The sequence below is a fragment of the Mus pahari genome, chromosome 1 (genome assembly GCF_900095145.1).
Source record: "Mus pahari chromosome 1, PAHARI_EIJ_v1.1, whole genome shotgun sequence".
Lineage (NCBI taxonomy): Eukaryota > Metazoa > Chordata > Mammalia > Rodentia > Muridae > Mus > Mus pahari.
Genome location: NC_034590.1, coordinates 8257079 through 8271869, shown reverse-complemented (window position 1 = coordinate 8271869; position 14791 = coordinate 8257079). Strand labels below are relative to the sequence as shown.

Sequence of the window (14791 nt, the reverse complement as noted above, 5' to 3'; positions counted from 1 at the left end):
TTTTTTTGGTTTATCATGACAGGGTTTCTCTGTGTAACCCTGGTTGTCTTAGAACTCACAAATAATAAATGGAGAGCTTTTGAGTTGTATGCAGCAGTTTGTGTCATAACACCTAAAACTTGAAGCCAATATTTATTTGCCTTAGGCTAAATGTGTGCAGTGGCCTTTGCTTGTACAGTGTAAGAGCCCAGTCCTTTTCAGACAGGGCTGAAAAGGAAGACAGGAGAGGGATCAGAGGGTAAATGGGCTTGCTGCTAACGTGAGTTTGATTCCTGGGATTTAAAAAGCTATCTTCTGCTCAGGATGGTGGCGCACGCCTTCAATCCCAGCACTCGGGAGGCAGAGGCAGGTGGATCTCTGAGTTCCAGGCCAGCCTGGTCTACAGCGTAAGCTTGAGGTCAGCCAGGGCTACACAGAAACCCTTTCTCAAAAAAAAACCAAAACACTAAAAAAAGAAAGCTGTCCTGACCTCCCCACATGTTCCATGGCTTGGATGTACTCACGAGCACACACGTATGTATGTATGTATGTATACACATATACATACAGACCTTGAACTCATAGACATCTCTTGCCTGTGCCTCCTAGGTGCTGGAATTAAAAGTGTATGCCATCCTGCCCATCCCCAGTATAATTTTTTAAGAGTACCTTCATCTATGTGTACTTGACTGGAGCCTGGAGGTCAGTGTTGGCTGTCTTCCTCGGCTGCTCTCCATTTCCCTCACCTCATCTCTGCCTCCCCCAGCGCTGGGGTTGGCCATGTCCACACTGGCTTTCCCGAAGGCGCTATGACCTGCACAGCAAATACTACCCACTGAGCCACCTCTCCAACCCTAATTTGGTTTTTGTAGTGAAATTTAGTAGGAAAAGCAGAACATTTTTATCTTGGATGTGTACATGTTTGTGTATGTGTACATGTATGTGTGTGTGAGTGTAAGCACTCGTGTTATGGCATGTGTGTGGTGGACAGGATGACCTCCAGTGAGACAGGGTTTCTTAGGTAGGGGCTCCTGAGCACACCAGGTTCTCGGACTTGTGGACTTCCAGGGGTTCTCCTGTGTCCCCCACCCATCATGTAGTAGGAATGCTGTGATTGCACACATGAGTAACTGCTTCAGGCTTTATGTAGGTGTATTAATTACTCCTCTGTTGCTGTGATAAAATATTATGACTGAAAACAATGTATAGAAAAAAAAGAGTACGCTGGATTGTGGTTCTAGAGGGAAAGTCCACAATGGCGGGAGGCATGGAAACAGACAGCCAAAGCACGAAGCTGGGAGATCACATATCAAGAGCAAACACAAGCAGGGTGAGTAAGCTAGAAGTGGGGTGAGATTAAAGGCCTTGCCCCTAGTGATGTACATCCTCCAGCAAGGCTAACACACACACACACACACACATACACACACACACACACTCTCACACACACACTAACTCACTGAGATCTATCTGCCTCTGTCTTTAGTGCTGGGATTAAAGGCTACAGATTTTAAAGATTCTACAACCTCCCCAATAGTGCTACCAACTAGGGACTAGATATTTAAATACATGAGCCTGTGGAGCACATGTCTCATTCAAACTACAGTTGAGTTCTCGGAGTCTGAACTAGACTCTCATGTAAAAGCACTCTATCCACTGAGCCCATCTCCAACTTGGATATTCTTGCTGCAACATATTTCTTAGCAGAATCTTCCAAAACATATTATTTTGTAAACTATAAGCTAATAACACCTAGAAACAGCAACCTCAATTAAATGAATATCCATGGAGTTATAAGTGAATAACAATTCATTAGGTTTAAGAAATGACACTTTCCCTAAATTCTTCCTAACTCATCATACCCCTCTCTCTCCTTCACTAACTCTTTTTCCAGGTGAAAGACCAAAGAAACCCATTCCTCTTCAAGACCAGACTGTCAGAGATGAGAAAGGAAGGTACAAGCGGTTCCACGGAGCCTTTAGTGGTGGTTTCTCTGCTGGTTACTTCAATACCGTCGGCTCAAAGGAAGGTACGGTTCTGCAGGGGCCAGAGGACTGTTCAAGCATGTGACTGATGGAGCTCAAGTTCCCCCTCCTGGGTTTTGTCTCAGTAACTGAGTCTCACCACATAGCTCAGGCCAGCCTGGAAATGTAGACTCTCCCACCTCAGACTCCTGAGTGCTGGGATGACAGGCATGAGTCTCCATGTCCAGGTCCCCTCCTGACTTTAAAAAAATCAAGCTGTTGGGCGCATATGCCATAGAGGCCAGAGATATTCTTTGACCATCTGGGTTGCTCCCAGAGCCGACTTACACCACTGTTAGGTGCAGCCTGACGGGGAGGGTCTTCCTCCTACCTTGTGGAGAACGGAGAGATTCCAGCCAGGAGGCTAAAGCCAGATACTGAGTTCCCTCATTTTTATTTTTATTTTTATTTTGTTTTTGTTTTTGTTTTGCCCTGAATACCCTTAGGCAGACTCCCAGGTAACTGCTGGCTGTACCTCTGACCCAGTGACTAAAAAGGTCAAGTGCCACAGGTGTTTTGCAGATTTGCCGATGAGGCAGCTGGGGGTCACAGGTTATAGAGCCAGGATAGCATCAGAACTGCCCAGGAATTATTTGACACAGGACTGCACACACCGGCTACTACTTGCTCATGACCTGGAGAAAAAGAAATTTAAATGTCACACTCTATCTATAATCAATTCTGTAATTAAAGTAATGCATGTTGTTTTTTCTCTTTCTTTCTTTCTTTCTTTCTTTCTTTCTTTCTTTCTTTCTTTCTTTCTTTCTTTCTTTCTTTCTTTCTTTCTTTCTTTTCCCAAGACAGGGTCTCACTATATAGACCAGGCTAATCCAGAACTTTCAATGTAGAGCAGGCTGTTGCTTCATCTGCTCTGCCTCCTAGGTGCTGGGATCGCAGGCATGCACCACCCAACTAGCTGAATGTTTTCTTACTTAGAGACTGGGGATAGAACCCAGGGCCTCACTGCAGGCTAAAGCAGACATTCTACCACTGGGCTGCGTCCCTGGTCTGCTCTACTGAGTGCATTCCAGACTGGCCCGGCCTTTGTAACGAGACTCCATCTTAATAAACAAACACAAACAACACATGAAATACTGTCTAGGATCATAAGATTCTAAATTCCTTTCCTCCCAGGATGGACACCCTCTACCTTTGTGTCTTCAAGACAGAACAGGGCAGACAAATCTGCTCTTGGGCCTGAAGATTTTATGGATGAAGAGGTGGGTCAGGCAGTGACAGTGTCCTTGCTTGTGGTGCATTCTCACGCCCCAGAAAGCCCATGTAAGCTTCCCCTCCTGTCTGAGGCTTCCCCTCTGTGATGCTGTGCTGGGTGCCTGTCGGTGGCTTCTCCATCACTCGGATGCCTGTGCAAGGGACACTGGCAGGTTCTGAAGTCAGGGATATCATGTCAAGGCAAACGTACTTGAACATCTCCAGTTGTCCCTAACTCAGCATCTATTGAATTAGGGACAACTAACTGATTGAGCATCTAACTGAGCCAGTGGCTTTTCACAGGAACCCTGAAGCACCCTGTGGCTTTAGGAGAAGTAAGCTAGCTAGAATTAAACTCCCACTATCTTAAAACCTGGGCATGGATTCACCCATGAGCATAGTCAAGTGCAATACAACAAGCTGTAAGCTACCAGCAGGAGGAGAAGGAGCCCCTGGGCCTTGCCATGTAGCTGAGGCTGGCTCCAAACTTTTAGCCCTCCTGACCCAGCCTCCCCTAGTGCTAGGATCACAGGCAAGTTGCCACCTCATCTGACTTTTCTCTCTCTCTCTATTTAAATTTTGATTATTTATTTAGTGTATAGGGATGTTTTATCTGCATGTATGTATGCACAAAAGAAGGCGGCTTCTGATTGTATGGGACTGCAGTTATAGACAGTTGTGAGCTGCTATACGGATGCTGGGAATTGAACCCAGGATCTCTGGAAGAGCAGCCAGGAATCTTAACTACTGAGCCATATTTCCAGAACCCAGAGTTCTCTCTTTCGCTTTGCATATTTACAGGAAACTGATGTCTATTTAAAACTTTGTTGTGTGTATGTTAGTACGAATGCATTTGTTGTTATGTTTTGGTACAATGCATTTGTTGTGTGTGTAGTACAAGTGCATTTGTTGTGTGTGTATAAATGAACTAATTCTGTTTAATTTTCTTCTTTGGAGGATCTTAGTGAATTTGGGATAGCACCTAAAGCAATTGTTACCACGGATGATTTTGCTTCCAAAACCAAAGACAGAATACGGGAGAAGGCCAGGCAGCTGGCAGCTGCTGCAGCCCCTATTCCTGGAGCCACGCTGCTTGATGACCTCATCACACCAGCAAAGTGAGGCGGGACTGTTCTCGGCATGGGTGCTTCGCACACGTGTGGTTATTTTTCTCAGGGATAGCTCAGCTGCAGGCACAAGGCGCTGTCTGATTGGAAGACTAAGAGAAGAAGGGGCTTCACCTAGAGTGTCTCCCTTTATTCCTGCACTGGAAGGCTGTTAGGAACTGGGTGGCTTCCCTTCACCTTCCTCACAGGCCTTGGGGTCCTGTCCTGCCTGTGCCCTCCTTTTCCCTCCCTCCCTTCCTCCCTCCCTCCCTCCCTCCCTCCCTCCCTCCCCATTATCCCTCTTTGAGCACCCCCCCCACACTTTCTCTCTCTCCTTCCCTCTCTTCCTCCACACCTTCCCTCCCTTCCCCTCTCCTTTTCTTTCTCTTCACCCTCAGCTTGAGGTCAATTTTATTAGTTTAAAAGATATATTCCCTTCCCACAAGCAAGGGATAAATCTCAGTAGTTACCTAGAGAATGAGAGTAGAGGAAAAAATAGGGACATTAAGATCCAAGCCCTTAAAGCTGGTTTGGAGAGCAGACACAGGGTTGGGGAGATAAGCCTTTCAGGAAGAGTAAGGAAGACCAAGGCCTGAAGTACTAGGGAAGCTGCTTAGAGGAGAGACGGAAGGGAAGAAGCTACGCTTTCTCATGAAGTGGGCAGACTTATGGAGTCCCATGGATGTTACCTGACTTTTGATTTCTGTATACTTTGTCTTCTGTTCCTTGGTATGTGACCTGATTAGAATTTCCTAGCTGGGCGTGGTGGTGCACGCCTTTAATCCCTGCACTCGGGAGGCAGAGGCAGGTGGATTTCTGAGTTAGAGGCCAGCCTGGTCTACAGAGGGAGTTCCAGGACAGCCAGGGCTACACAGAGAAACCCTGTCTCGAAAAACCAAAAAACAAAAAAAAACAAACAAAAAACCAAGAATTTCCTGGTGTCTCTGGGCCACAGGCTTCCTTGACAAGGACTTACCAGAGTATCTACAGGCTCATCTCAAAGGCCAAAGTGACAGATGTGTGTGTCTCCTCACTAGTTCGGATGTGCCCCCAAGCCTGCAGGCTGGTCCATTGTGCTATAGATGCAGGATGTGCCCCCAAGCCCGCAGGCTTGTGCCATTGTGCTGTAGCCACAGGATGAGCACAGACAAGGCAGGCAGAGGAACTAGAGCAGGAGTTGTTTACTAACAGTGAAGTTCACTGTCACTGTTTCCATATCCTGTCCAGATTGTCCGTGGGCTTTGAATTGTTAAGAAAAATGGGTTGGAAGGAAGGGCAAGGAGTCGGCCCTCGGGTGAAGAGAAAGGCTCGCCGACAGAAACCGGGTAAGCTGCTTGAGGCCCCTTCTGCAGCCTGCATTCTGGTTGGTTTGTTTAGTTGGTCTTGTGAGACAAGGTGGAAGTTTGCAGTTCAGGCTGCCTGGAGCTTTCTGAGTAACTCAGGCTGCCCTCAAACTCACGATTCTCCTGCTTCAGCCTCCTGAGTGCTGGGCTTATAGCTGTGTGCCATGACCCTTAATTACAGCATAGTTTTTTTTGTTTGTTTGTTTGTTTAAAAGGATTTATCAGTAGCTAGGCATGGTAGCATGCATACCTTTAATCCCAGCACTTGGAGTGCTCTGCATACCACAGATGTGCAGGAGCCTGGGAGGCCAGAAGAGAACAACAAGGCCCTGGGACTACAGTGAACAGTTTTGAGCTACTATGTGGGTGTTGGGATGGAGCCCATGTCCTCTGCATGAGGGATAGATGCTTTTTGCCACTGAGCTACCGACCTCTCCAGCCCCACAGCATGTTTCGGAAAGCTGCATGTTCCTAGAAATAGACTCTGAATCAGGTAGCATGCACATAGCTTAAGGTTTTAGGTGTAATGCACAGGAACCTCTGGAAGGACTGTCCAGGTTCACATTCTTACTAGGAGTGCAGATGTTTGCTTTCAACCACACCTTAACTGAATCACACAGTCAGTCAACATTACTATTTCCTCCTCCTCCATTGATTGATTGATTGATTGATTGATTGAATGATTTATGCTGAGGATTGAACCTAGGGCTTTACACATCCCAGGCAAGGACCTTATCACCAAGCAACACTACACTCCCAGATTAACATTATTATTTTCTGCTCTTTGCCCTCCATGTCCTCAGTCTGGGAGTGAACCCTTTGAAGGAAGGGGTGATGTCCTTTGGTCCTTGCAGTACATTATTGGAGCACAGGTGGATTGGGCCTATTGTCTGCCTGGGACCCTCAGGGTATAGCACCTTTACAAGCTCAGCTGTGTGCCCCTGATGAGTGTCTGGTGGCTCCGACTTTATTTTTCTTTGCTCATGACTAATGCCTTTGGGATCTCTTTTCTAGATCCTGGTGTTAAGATCTATGGCTGTGCATTGCCGCCTGGAGGCTCCGAAGAGTCTGAGGTATGTTATAGTAGAATGTGCTACTAAATGATGGTGAAATTTTAGGGTCACAAACTGGAAATGTAGCTCAGTGGTTGATCCTAGCATATGCAAAGCCTGGGGTCTGATCCCTATTGCTGAGAGAAAATAAAAAACTACCAGGTGTGCTGGTGCACAGCAATAGGTAGACTGAAGCAGAAAGAAAAGTCTCAAGGTCTAGGCTAGCCTGAGCTACATAGTGCGAATGCCTCAGAAAACAGTGGGATGGCTCGGTGGGTGGGGAAAGGTGCTTGCTGCTAAACCTGACCACCTGAGTGTGATCTCCAGGGCCCAGATATAAAGAGAGAACCAACTCCCACAAGTTGTCCTTTGACCTCTACATACACTCTATGGCATGCATGCCTATGTGCACATACAATTTCTCTCTCTTACACACACACACACACACACACACACACACACACACACACACACACATAAATAAATAAATAAATAAATTAAATAAAATTACAATGCAACAGCAAAAAAACCTAAGCAGACAACATACCCAAGCAAACAGATAAATAAATCAATAGAAAGGTCATGAGCAACTTTAGGAATCTGTTAGGCTCCACTGTCCTTGAACAACCATCTGCTAAAGCTATTGTTACTATGTCAGCTGATTCAGTCAATGACTTGCTGGCACCATAGTTACCCCAACTCTGTTCTTGTTCATTGGTTAATTGGCTGATCAATGGAGACAAGGTCTCACTATGCAGCCCTGGCTGATCTGGAACTCACTGTGTAGACCAGGCTGGCCTTGTGCTCACAGAGATCCTCCTGCCTCTGCCTCCCAAGTGCTGGGATTAATTTAAAGTTTCGGACTGCCTGGTGCTGGGGTGGGGGTAGGGTGCTGGAGAGATGGCTCAGCAGTTACGAGCACTGTCTGCTCTTCCAGAGGTCCTGAGTTCAATTCCCAGCATCTACATGGTGGCTCACAACCATCTGTAATGGGATCTTATGGCATGCAGGTATACATGCAGATAAAGCACTCATATACATAAATTAAATAAATACAAATCTAAAAAAAGAAAAGAAAAAGTTGTGCCCTACCATGCTCTGCCTGTTCTTATTTATTTTTTTGTGGTGGGGTTTAAAACTAGGGCCTTGCATGCTAAGTGTTTGCTGTACCTTTGAGACACACACACTCTTGCCTTTGTTTCATAATCTTTTCTTTCTTTTTCCTTTTTGTTTGTTTTGTTTTGTTTTGTTTCCAGGCAGGTGTGTGTGTGTGTGTGTGTGTGTCTGTCTGTCTGTCTGTCTGTCTGTGTGTAATAGTATAGTCCTGGCTGTCTTGGAATTTGCTTTATAGATTAGACTGGCCTCTAACTCACAGAAATCTACCTGCCCTAGCTTCCTGAGTGCTGGGATTAAAGTCATGTACCACTACCGCCCAGCTAGATTCTTTTTTTAAAAAAGGTGTGTGCCTGCTAGTTAAGTCTCGCTGTGTGTGCAGGTGCCTACTGAAGACAGAAAAAGACACCAGATACCCTGGAACTAGAGTTCAAAGCAGGTTCGAGCTGCCTGATGTGGGTGCTGGGGACTGAACCCTGGTCCTCTGCAAAAGCAGCGAATGCTCGTAATGGTTGAGCCTTTTCCCCAGCCTCTGCTCCGAGCACAGGTTCTTACCTGCGGGCCGGGGCCCTTCGGAGGTTGAACAACCTTTTCATAGGGGTTGCATATCAGATATTTGCATTTCAATTCATAACAGTAGAATCCTGAAGTAGTTTTAATTAGTATTAATAGTATTTAATAACATGGTAACCTTGTAGTTGGGGTCAGTACAGTGTGAGGAACTGTACTGAAGGGTCGGGGTGGAGAAGCACTGGTCTCCAGTCTCGCCTGACATTGCTTTGGTTAGAGTCATTTTTCCCAGGGATGGGATCTGGTCATTCATGGCAGCAGAAGTACAAGCCTGGCAACTGTTTTATTTGGAATTAATCACTGAACTCTGAGAGGACCTGACACCTGATAGTGACTCACCTTAACTCCTCCTCAAACATTTGAAATAGGATGAAGATGATGACTACTTGCCTGACAATGTGACTTTTGCTCCTAAAGACGTCATGCCTGTGGATTTTACACCTAAAGATAATGTACATGGGTTGGCCTACAAGGGCCTGGACCCCCACCAAGCATTGTTTGGAATGCCAGGAGAACACCTGAATCTTTTTGGTGGAGCGTCTGAGGGGACCAGCCATCTTCTTGGAGATGTTGGACTGAGTAAAGGAAGAAAACTGGGCATTTCTGGCCAGGTAAAAGTTTCCATGTTGTAAAAGCAGAAACACTGATAAATAAGTATACTTCCCATGGTAGATCAGTCCATAGTAGGTACTTTGTTTGCTCAGTGAGGACTTTGAAGTCCAGTCCTGCCTCCCCAAGAACCTTGCCCCCTTTCTCTCTTTCTCTTCCCGTCTTTCTGTTTCTCTGTCTTGGTCTGTCCTTGCTACTTTCTCTTTCAGTTCGGGGAGCTTGTCTAGTGTGTGCAAGGCCCTGGGTTCCACCCCCAGCACTGAAAGAGAGAGACAGAGGCAGAAACAGAGAGAGAGAGACAGACAGACTCAGGGCTTGGCATACAGTAGGCAGGTTCTCTTTCACAGAGCCATATGCTCAGTCCCAGATTCTGTTTCTCTGAAGGTCCTTAGGGGGCTCCTGTGATGCTTGCCACCCTAATTCTAACAAAGGTGCCCAAGAGCCTGTGGTGTCCTTGGTGGAAACCCATGTTCCCAGCTGGAGGCCTGTTTTCCCATCCTGGCGGGGCCAAGCAGAAAAGCACTTTCCAATACTTTGATTTGGTCTACTTGTAGTTGGGGGCTGCAAGATGGCCCGGCAGACTGGTAAAGCTGCACCGTTCTGGGCTGAGCCTCTCCTCACTACCGCACAGCCTGGGTCATTCTCACTTGGAAGGTTTGTCCCTTTGGAGTTTCCTGTTGCCCACCTTCTCAAACGACCCACGGGTTCTTAAAAAGAAGGTGGGCCAGCATGGTGGTGCATTCCTTTAATTCCTGGGAGGTAGAGGCAGACCGACCTCTGTAAATTCCAGGCCAGCCTGGACAAGTTCAGGACAGTCAGGTTGACATAGTGAGATTTTATCTCCAAAAAGAAAAAAAAAATGGTTACTTTGTTTTTGTTTTTAAAGATTTTAAAATTTATTTTATGTATATGAGTACACTTATAGCTGTCTTCAGACACACCAGAAGAGGGCATCCCATTGTAGATGGTTGAGAGCCACCATGTGGTTGCTGGGATTTGAACTCAGGACCTCTGGAAGAACAGTCAGTGCTCTTACCCACTGAGCCATCTCTCTAGCCAGATTACTTTGTTTTGTTTTGTTCTTTCTTTGCATGCCTTTCCTATTCTTCCAAGAAAAAGTCAGCTTACTGCAGGCTGTTTCCCACAAGAGCTCAGACCTTGGCCATGCTGACCAGAAACTGACAGATGTGCCTGTTGTTTTCTCTTCAGACGCCTCCCTCTGCCTGTTCAGTGCTGCTGGGGCTGGGGAGGATTGTGCCTATGCCACAGTGTGGCGCTTGCCTCTGGTCACTGCTTTCAGTAGACCCGACACTCTCTAACCTAGGGTTCCCGCTTGCTTCTCTCTCAGTGATCTGCAAGCGCATCTGCATCTGCTGGGTACTGAGTACAACTTAGCCCTGCAGTACAGATGGGCCCTCCAGCCTGGGAGCTCTGTTTGAAACCTTGTGTTTTGCAGGCTTTTGGTGTAGGTGCCTTGGAAGAGGAAGATGATGACATCTACGCCACAGAGACTCTATCCAAGTATGACACTGTGCTGAAGGACGAGGAGCCTGGAGATGGCCTCTATGGCTGGACAGCTCCCAAACAATACAAAAATCAGAAAGGTACTTCTTGGCAGCCCAGATGGTAGGACTCATTGTCAGGGTCTTGGGAAGAAGGGGGCGCAGGCTTTGGTATTGGAGTGCCAGACTCTGTAGAGGAGAGGGTTATCAATGATGCATGATATGGGGCTGAGAGATGGTTCGGTGGTTAGGGCCACTGGATGCTCTTGCAAGGACCTGGGTTTGTTTCCCAGCACCCACACAGTGGTTCACAGCCATCTCTAACTTCAGTTCCAGGGTATCTCATGCTCACTCTGGCCTTCACAGGCCTCAGGCATACACATGGTACACATACATACATTTAGGCAAAATACCTATAAACATCAAACAAAAAGAGATAACCAAAAAATATGCAGAGTAAGAAAGAACGGAAACAGATATAATAGCTTGTTCTTATAATTCTAGCACTTGGAAAGCTGAGGCAGGAGGATTGCTGTGAGTTTGAGGCCTGCCTTGCCTGTTGCCAGGCCTGCTGTGAGTTTGAGGCCTGTCTTATGTATAGGACATAAGAAAGAAATAGAGTTTAAGCCACAGCTAAAGCCAGCAGTGAAGATGGGATGTACTAGGGAGCTGGAGAGGCTTGGGGCCAGGAGAGGAATGACTGTGGCCTGGTGCCATGTTGTGGTCACACAGCAGTGGGGACTCAGAGTTCAGGGAACTGGAAGATTCAGCCAATTTAAACAGCAGGCCAGAAGACCAGGTTTGGGAACAGGTGACAGTGCCAACAGCCTGTAGCACAGCAGAACTTAGCTAACCTGCCTCCTACCCCTGAGGCCTCAATAGGCTCTTGTCTGCAATCAAGCATGGTTGGTCACCTAACCTTTTTTCTTTTTTTGGAGTTAAGGTTTAACTGTAGAGCCCAAGCTAGTCTCAAAGTTGTGCTCTGTCTGCCTCCACCTCCCAGGTGCTGGAATTACAGATGTGATTATTATAAATATTGGTGCCTTTCAACATAACTTAAATCTCCAGACAGAATCTGTGGTGATTCAGGTCCTTCAGTTAAACTGCTATTCCAGTCTTGATTTCTAGAAATGATGCAGGGGACTACAGGGTGGAGAATTGGGACTGTCTAATACAGTCAGTCAGCACAGTGCCCTAACTTTTGTCACAGTACCCCCCCAATGCCCAAACCATATACAATTTTACATGTAATAAATTAGAAATGTTATTGTTTATGTTATATAGCTAATGTATTGATACCATCGACAGTGTGTTGCATGTTAATTATATAATAATATAAAGTACTAATTACTAATTGAGCATACTGTAGACACTAATGGAAGAATGAAATTAATAATAGTTATCTTAATTATATCAGTAACCAATATTAAGTTAGCTAAATTATTAACATCTTACAGTAGTTGGTAGTTTACAATTACATATACTCTAGTCTGCTTTCTTTCCGAGACAAATCTTTTACCTTTCCTGCGTATAGTGCCTTTGTTCTGCTGATGAATTTGGGATATTATTTGGGATAGTTTTTGTCTCTTTTTTAATGTGCACACATTCACTGCCCATGTTTTCTTCTGACTGGGTGAATGTGTCATTTCACTAATCTCTGCAGCTGACTTTTAGTCTTTTTTCCTTCCAGCAGTTACTGAGGCTGGAATGAATCTTCTGTGTGCCCACTCTGTAGAAAGTCCTCCTGCGAATCGGAGGTCCTGTGTCACAGCTTGCATCTGCAGCCAGAGAACCTGCCCCTGTTCAAGTCAGAGGGCGTTGGCCACTCAGTTTCCTTAGTTTGTGGGCTTATCTATCTCTACTGTTAGCGTTTGTTTGCAACAACAGTTTGTCCCAGGGCGAGTTCACAGCTGACCTGGTTGTGTTGCCTAGGAGCCTTATTTGGGCTGTTGCTAAGGAAACTGGGACACAGCCACCCTGGGGCACTTCGTGAGAACTGACCCTTGTAGTTGGATCTTTCTTTTGACATTCTAGCTGGCTTTTCTTGAGAACTTTCACTCCAAATCATAGCCACCCAGGGTGCTTGGGGGGGGGGGAGAGAGGGGACAGCGTTGTGGGACCATTTTAGATCAAGTTTTTAGATGTTTCCAATCTGACAAGGCGACACATCATGGCGGTGGTCTGTGCAGAGGCTGGTTTCCTGAGGCCCTTGCTTGGAAGACAGTGCTGGGTGCTTGTCTCAGGAGGCCAAGGCAGCTGTCTGAACTGTCCGGGCGGCTGGGCAGTGGAAGGCCACTCGGTCCCGAAATGCTCCTTCCCAGTGTCCTCACCCAGGGTGCTGTTTATGCTCTGGGAAATAAGAAGCCTCTTGTCTTATTTAATCATTTCAGCTTCTGGAATTAATCAGTGATGTCATTTTGTAGAATCCGAGAGAGATCTTCGATATGTTGGCAAAATTTTGGAAGGATTTTCCTTGGCTTCTAAACCTTTATCTTCAAAGAAAGTAAGAAAACCTTTCTATTAAAATTATTTTGCTTGTTTGGTGCTTATAGTGTTTATTTTAATATTTATATGTTCTTTAATAATTATAATATCATTAAGTAATTAATTGAGCTATATCAATGTTCTTATGAAAACTTGGTATTTCTCTATGCATACTCCACTGTTAACATTTTTTAGAAGAAAACTGGGTGTGATGGGACAGGTCTGTAATCCTAGCACTTGGGAAACTGAGGCAGGAGAATCCTATTTTAAGGCAGCCTAAGAAACTGACTAAGATCCTTTTTCAATAAGGGGAAGGGGGCTTCACATAGCCCAGCCAGTAAAGTACTCAAGACATGAATTCAATTCCCAAACCCATGTCAAAAAAGCTGCTGCAGTGGCTGTATTTGTCATCCAGTGTGTGGATGGCTCACTGGCCAGCAGTAGAGCCTACTTGACAAGTTCCATGCCAGGGAAAGAGTCTGTCTTAGAAAACAGAATATGGGAGCTGGAGAGATGGCTGAGCAGTTAAGAGAACTGACTGCTCTTCCAGAGGACCCAGGTTTGATTCCCAGCACCCACAAGGCAGCTCACAACTGTCTCTAACTCCAGTTGCAGGGGATTCAACACCCCCTTTTATGTCTTCTGCCAACAGACATACATGTGGTAGTGCATAGATGTACATACCGGCAAGACGCCCACACACATTTTAAAACAAAAAAGACATTTCCATTGGAAGAGGCCAGTAATGTGGCCCAGTGGTTAAATTCCCAGCACCACACAGAACCCCAAACCCTTACAGCTTGAGTGCTCTTACTTTTAGACTAACTTGATGAATACTACTCAGAGGAAAGTGCTTGCTTACCGTTTGCAAGTAAACACAAAGATGGTTTCCTGGCAGGAATAATTCCACTGTGTCCAGGGAACTGCGACCTCCTAATTCTGCCAGTAACAACAGGATACAGACATGGACGTGGTGGAAAGGTCTCAGGCCAGTGTGCACCTGGGACTGAGTGCTTCACCCAGTGTTCAGGATTGACTTGGTTCCCACTTTCAGGAAACTTCTAATTCTAGAAGTCTATGCACAAGCAATGGTTAATCTATGCTTGTTACACTCAGAGCAAGGGGACCCTTCAGTGGGTACATGGTGCAGCCTTTAATGCCAGCACTCAGGGGGCAGAGCCAGGCGGCTCCCTGAGTGTGAAGCCAGCCTGGTCTCCAGAGCTGGGTTTCGGGGCAGCCAGAGCGGCCCAGTGTAATTCTGTTTCCAAAAGAAGTTCAATGCTTAGGCTGAGGTTTAGCTCAGTACCAGAGACTGCATTCAGTGTGTTCGAGGTCCGTCACCCCTAAAGGAACAACAAAACCCCACTTTCCTTTTAACTTCTCTGTTCTGCTGTCATTACTATCTTCAGAGCTATAACTCCAGAAATTTCACAAATAGGTTTAAGTTTCCATGTTGTCAGCCCTTCTCTCCCACCCCTTTCTCATGCTGAGTTTGATCTAAGACCTTGTGTATGCTAGGCACACACTTTACCACTGAGCTCCACCCTCGCCTATCTTTGTTCTTGTTTTTGTTGTTGAATGTTGTTGGGATTGTTGCTGCGGTTTGATCCCAGGGTCTTGTGACTATTCTGCAAATATTGTAACTGAGCCTCAGCTCTACTTAGGGTCTGAATTAAAAAATACTTTGGATTAAGAAGTAAGTTGCGGCCGGGCGTGGTGGTGCACGCCTTTAATCCCAGCACTCGGGAGGCAGAGGCAGGTGGATTTCTGAGTTCGAGGCCAGCCTGGTCTACAAAG

General features: G+C 46.0%; 1 protein-coding gene across 1 annotated transcript in view; it reads left to right on the top strand.

Annotated features, from left to right (window-relative positions):
• The window catches only part of Gpatch1 (G-patch domain containing 1), a 42566-nt gene that overhangs the window by 6482 nt on the left and 21293 nt on the right, over positions 1-14791 (top strand). The window contains exons 2-9 of the mRNA XM_021200028.2: positions 1874-2008; positions 3138-3223; positions 4173-4333; positions 5549-5646; positions 6679-6737; positions 8768-9010; positions 10465-10612; positions 12934-13013. Of these exons, the coding sequence (XP_021055687.1) occupies positions 1874-2008; positions 3138-3223; positions 4173-4333; positions 5549-5646; positions 6679-6737; positions 8768-9010; positions 10465-10612; positions 12934-13013 (1010 nt within the window). The remainder of the gene's footprint in view (positions 1-1873; positions 2009-3137; positions 3224-4172; positions 4334-5548; positions 5647-6678; positions 6738-8767; positions 9011-10464; positions 10613-12933; positions 13014-14791) is intronic.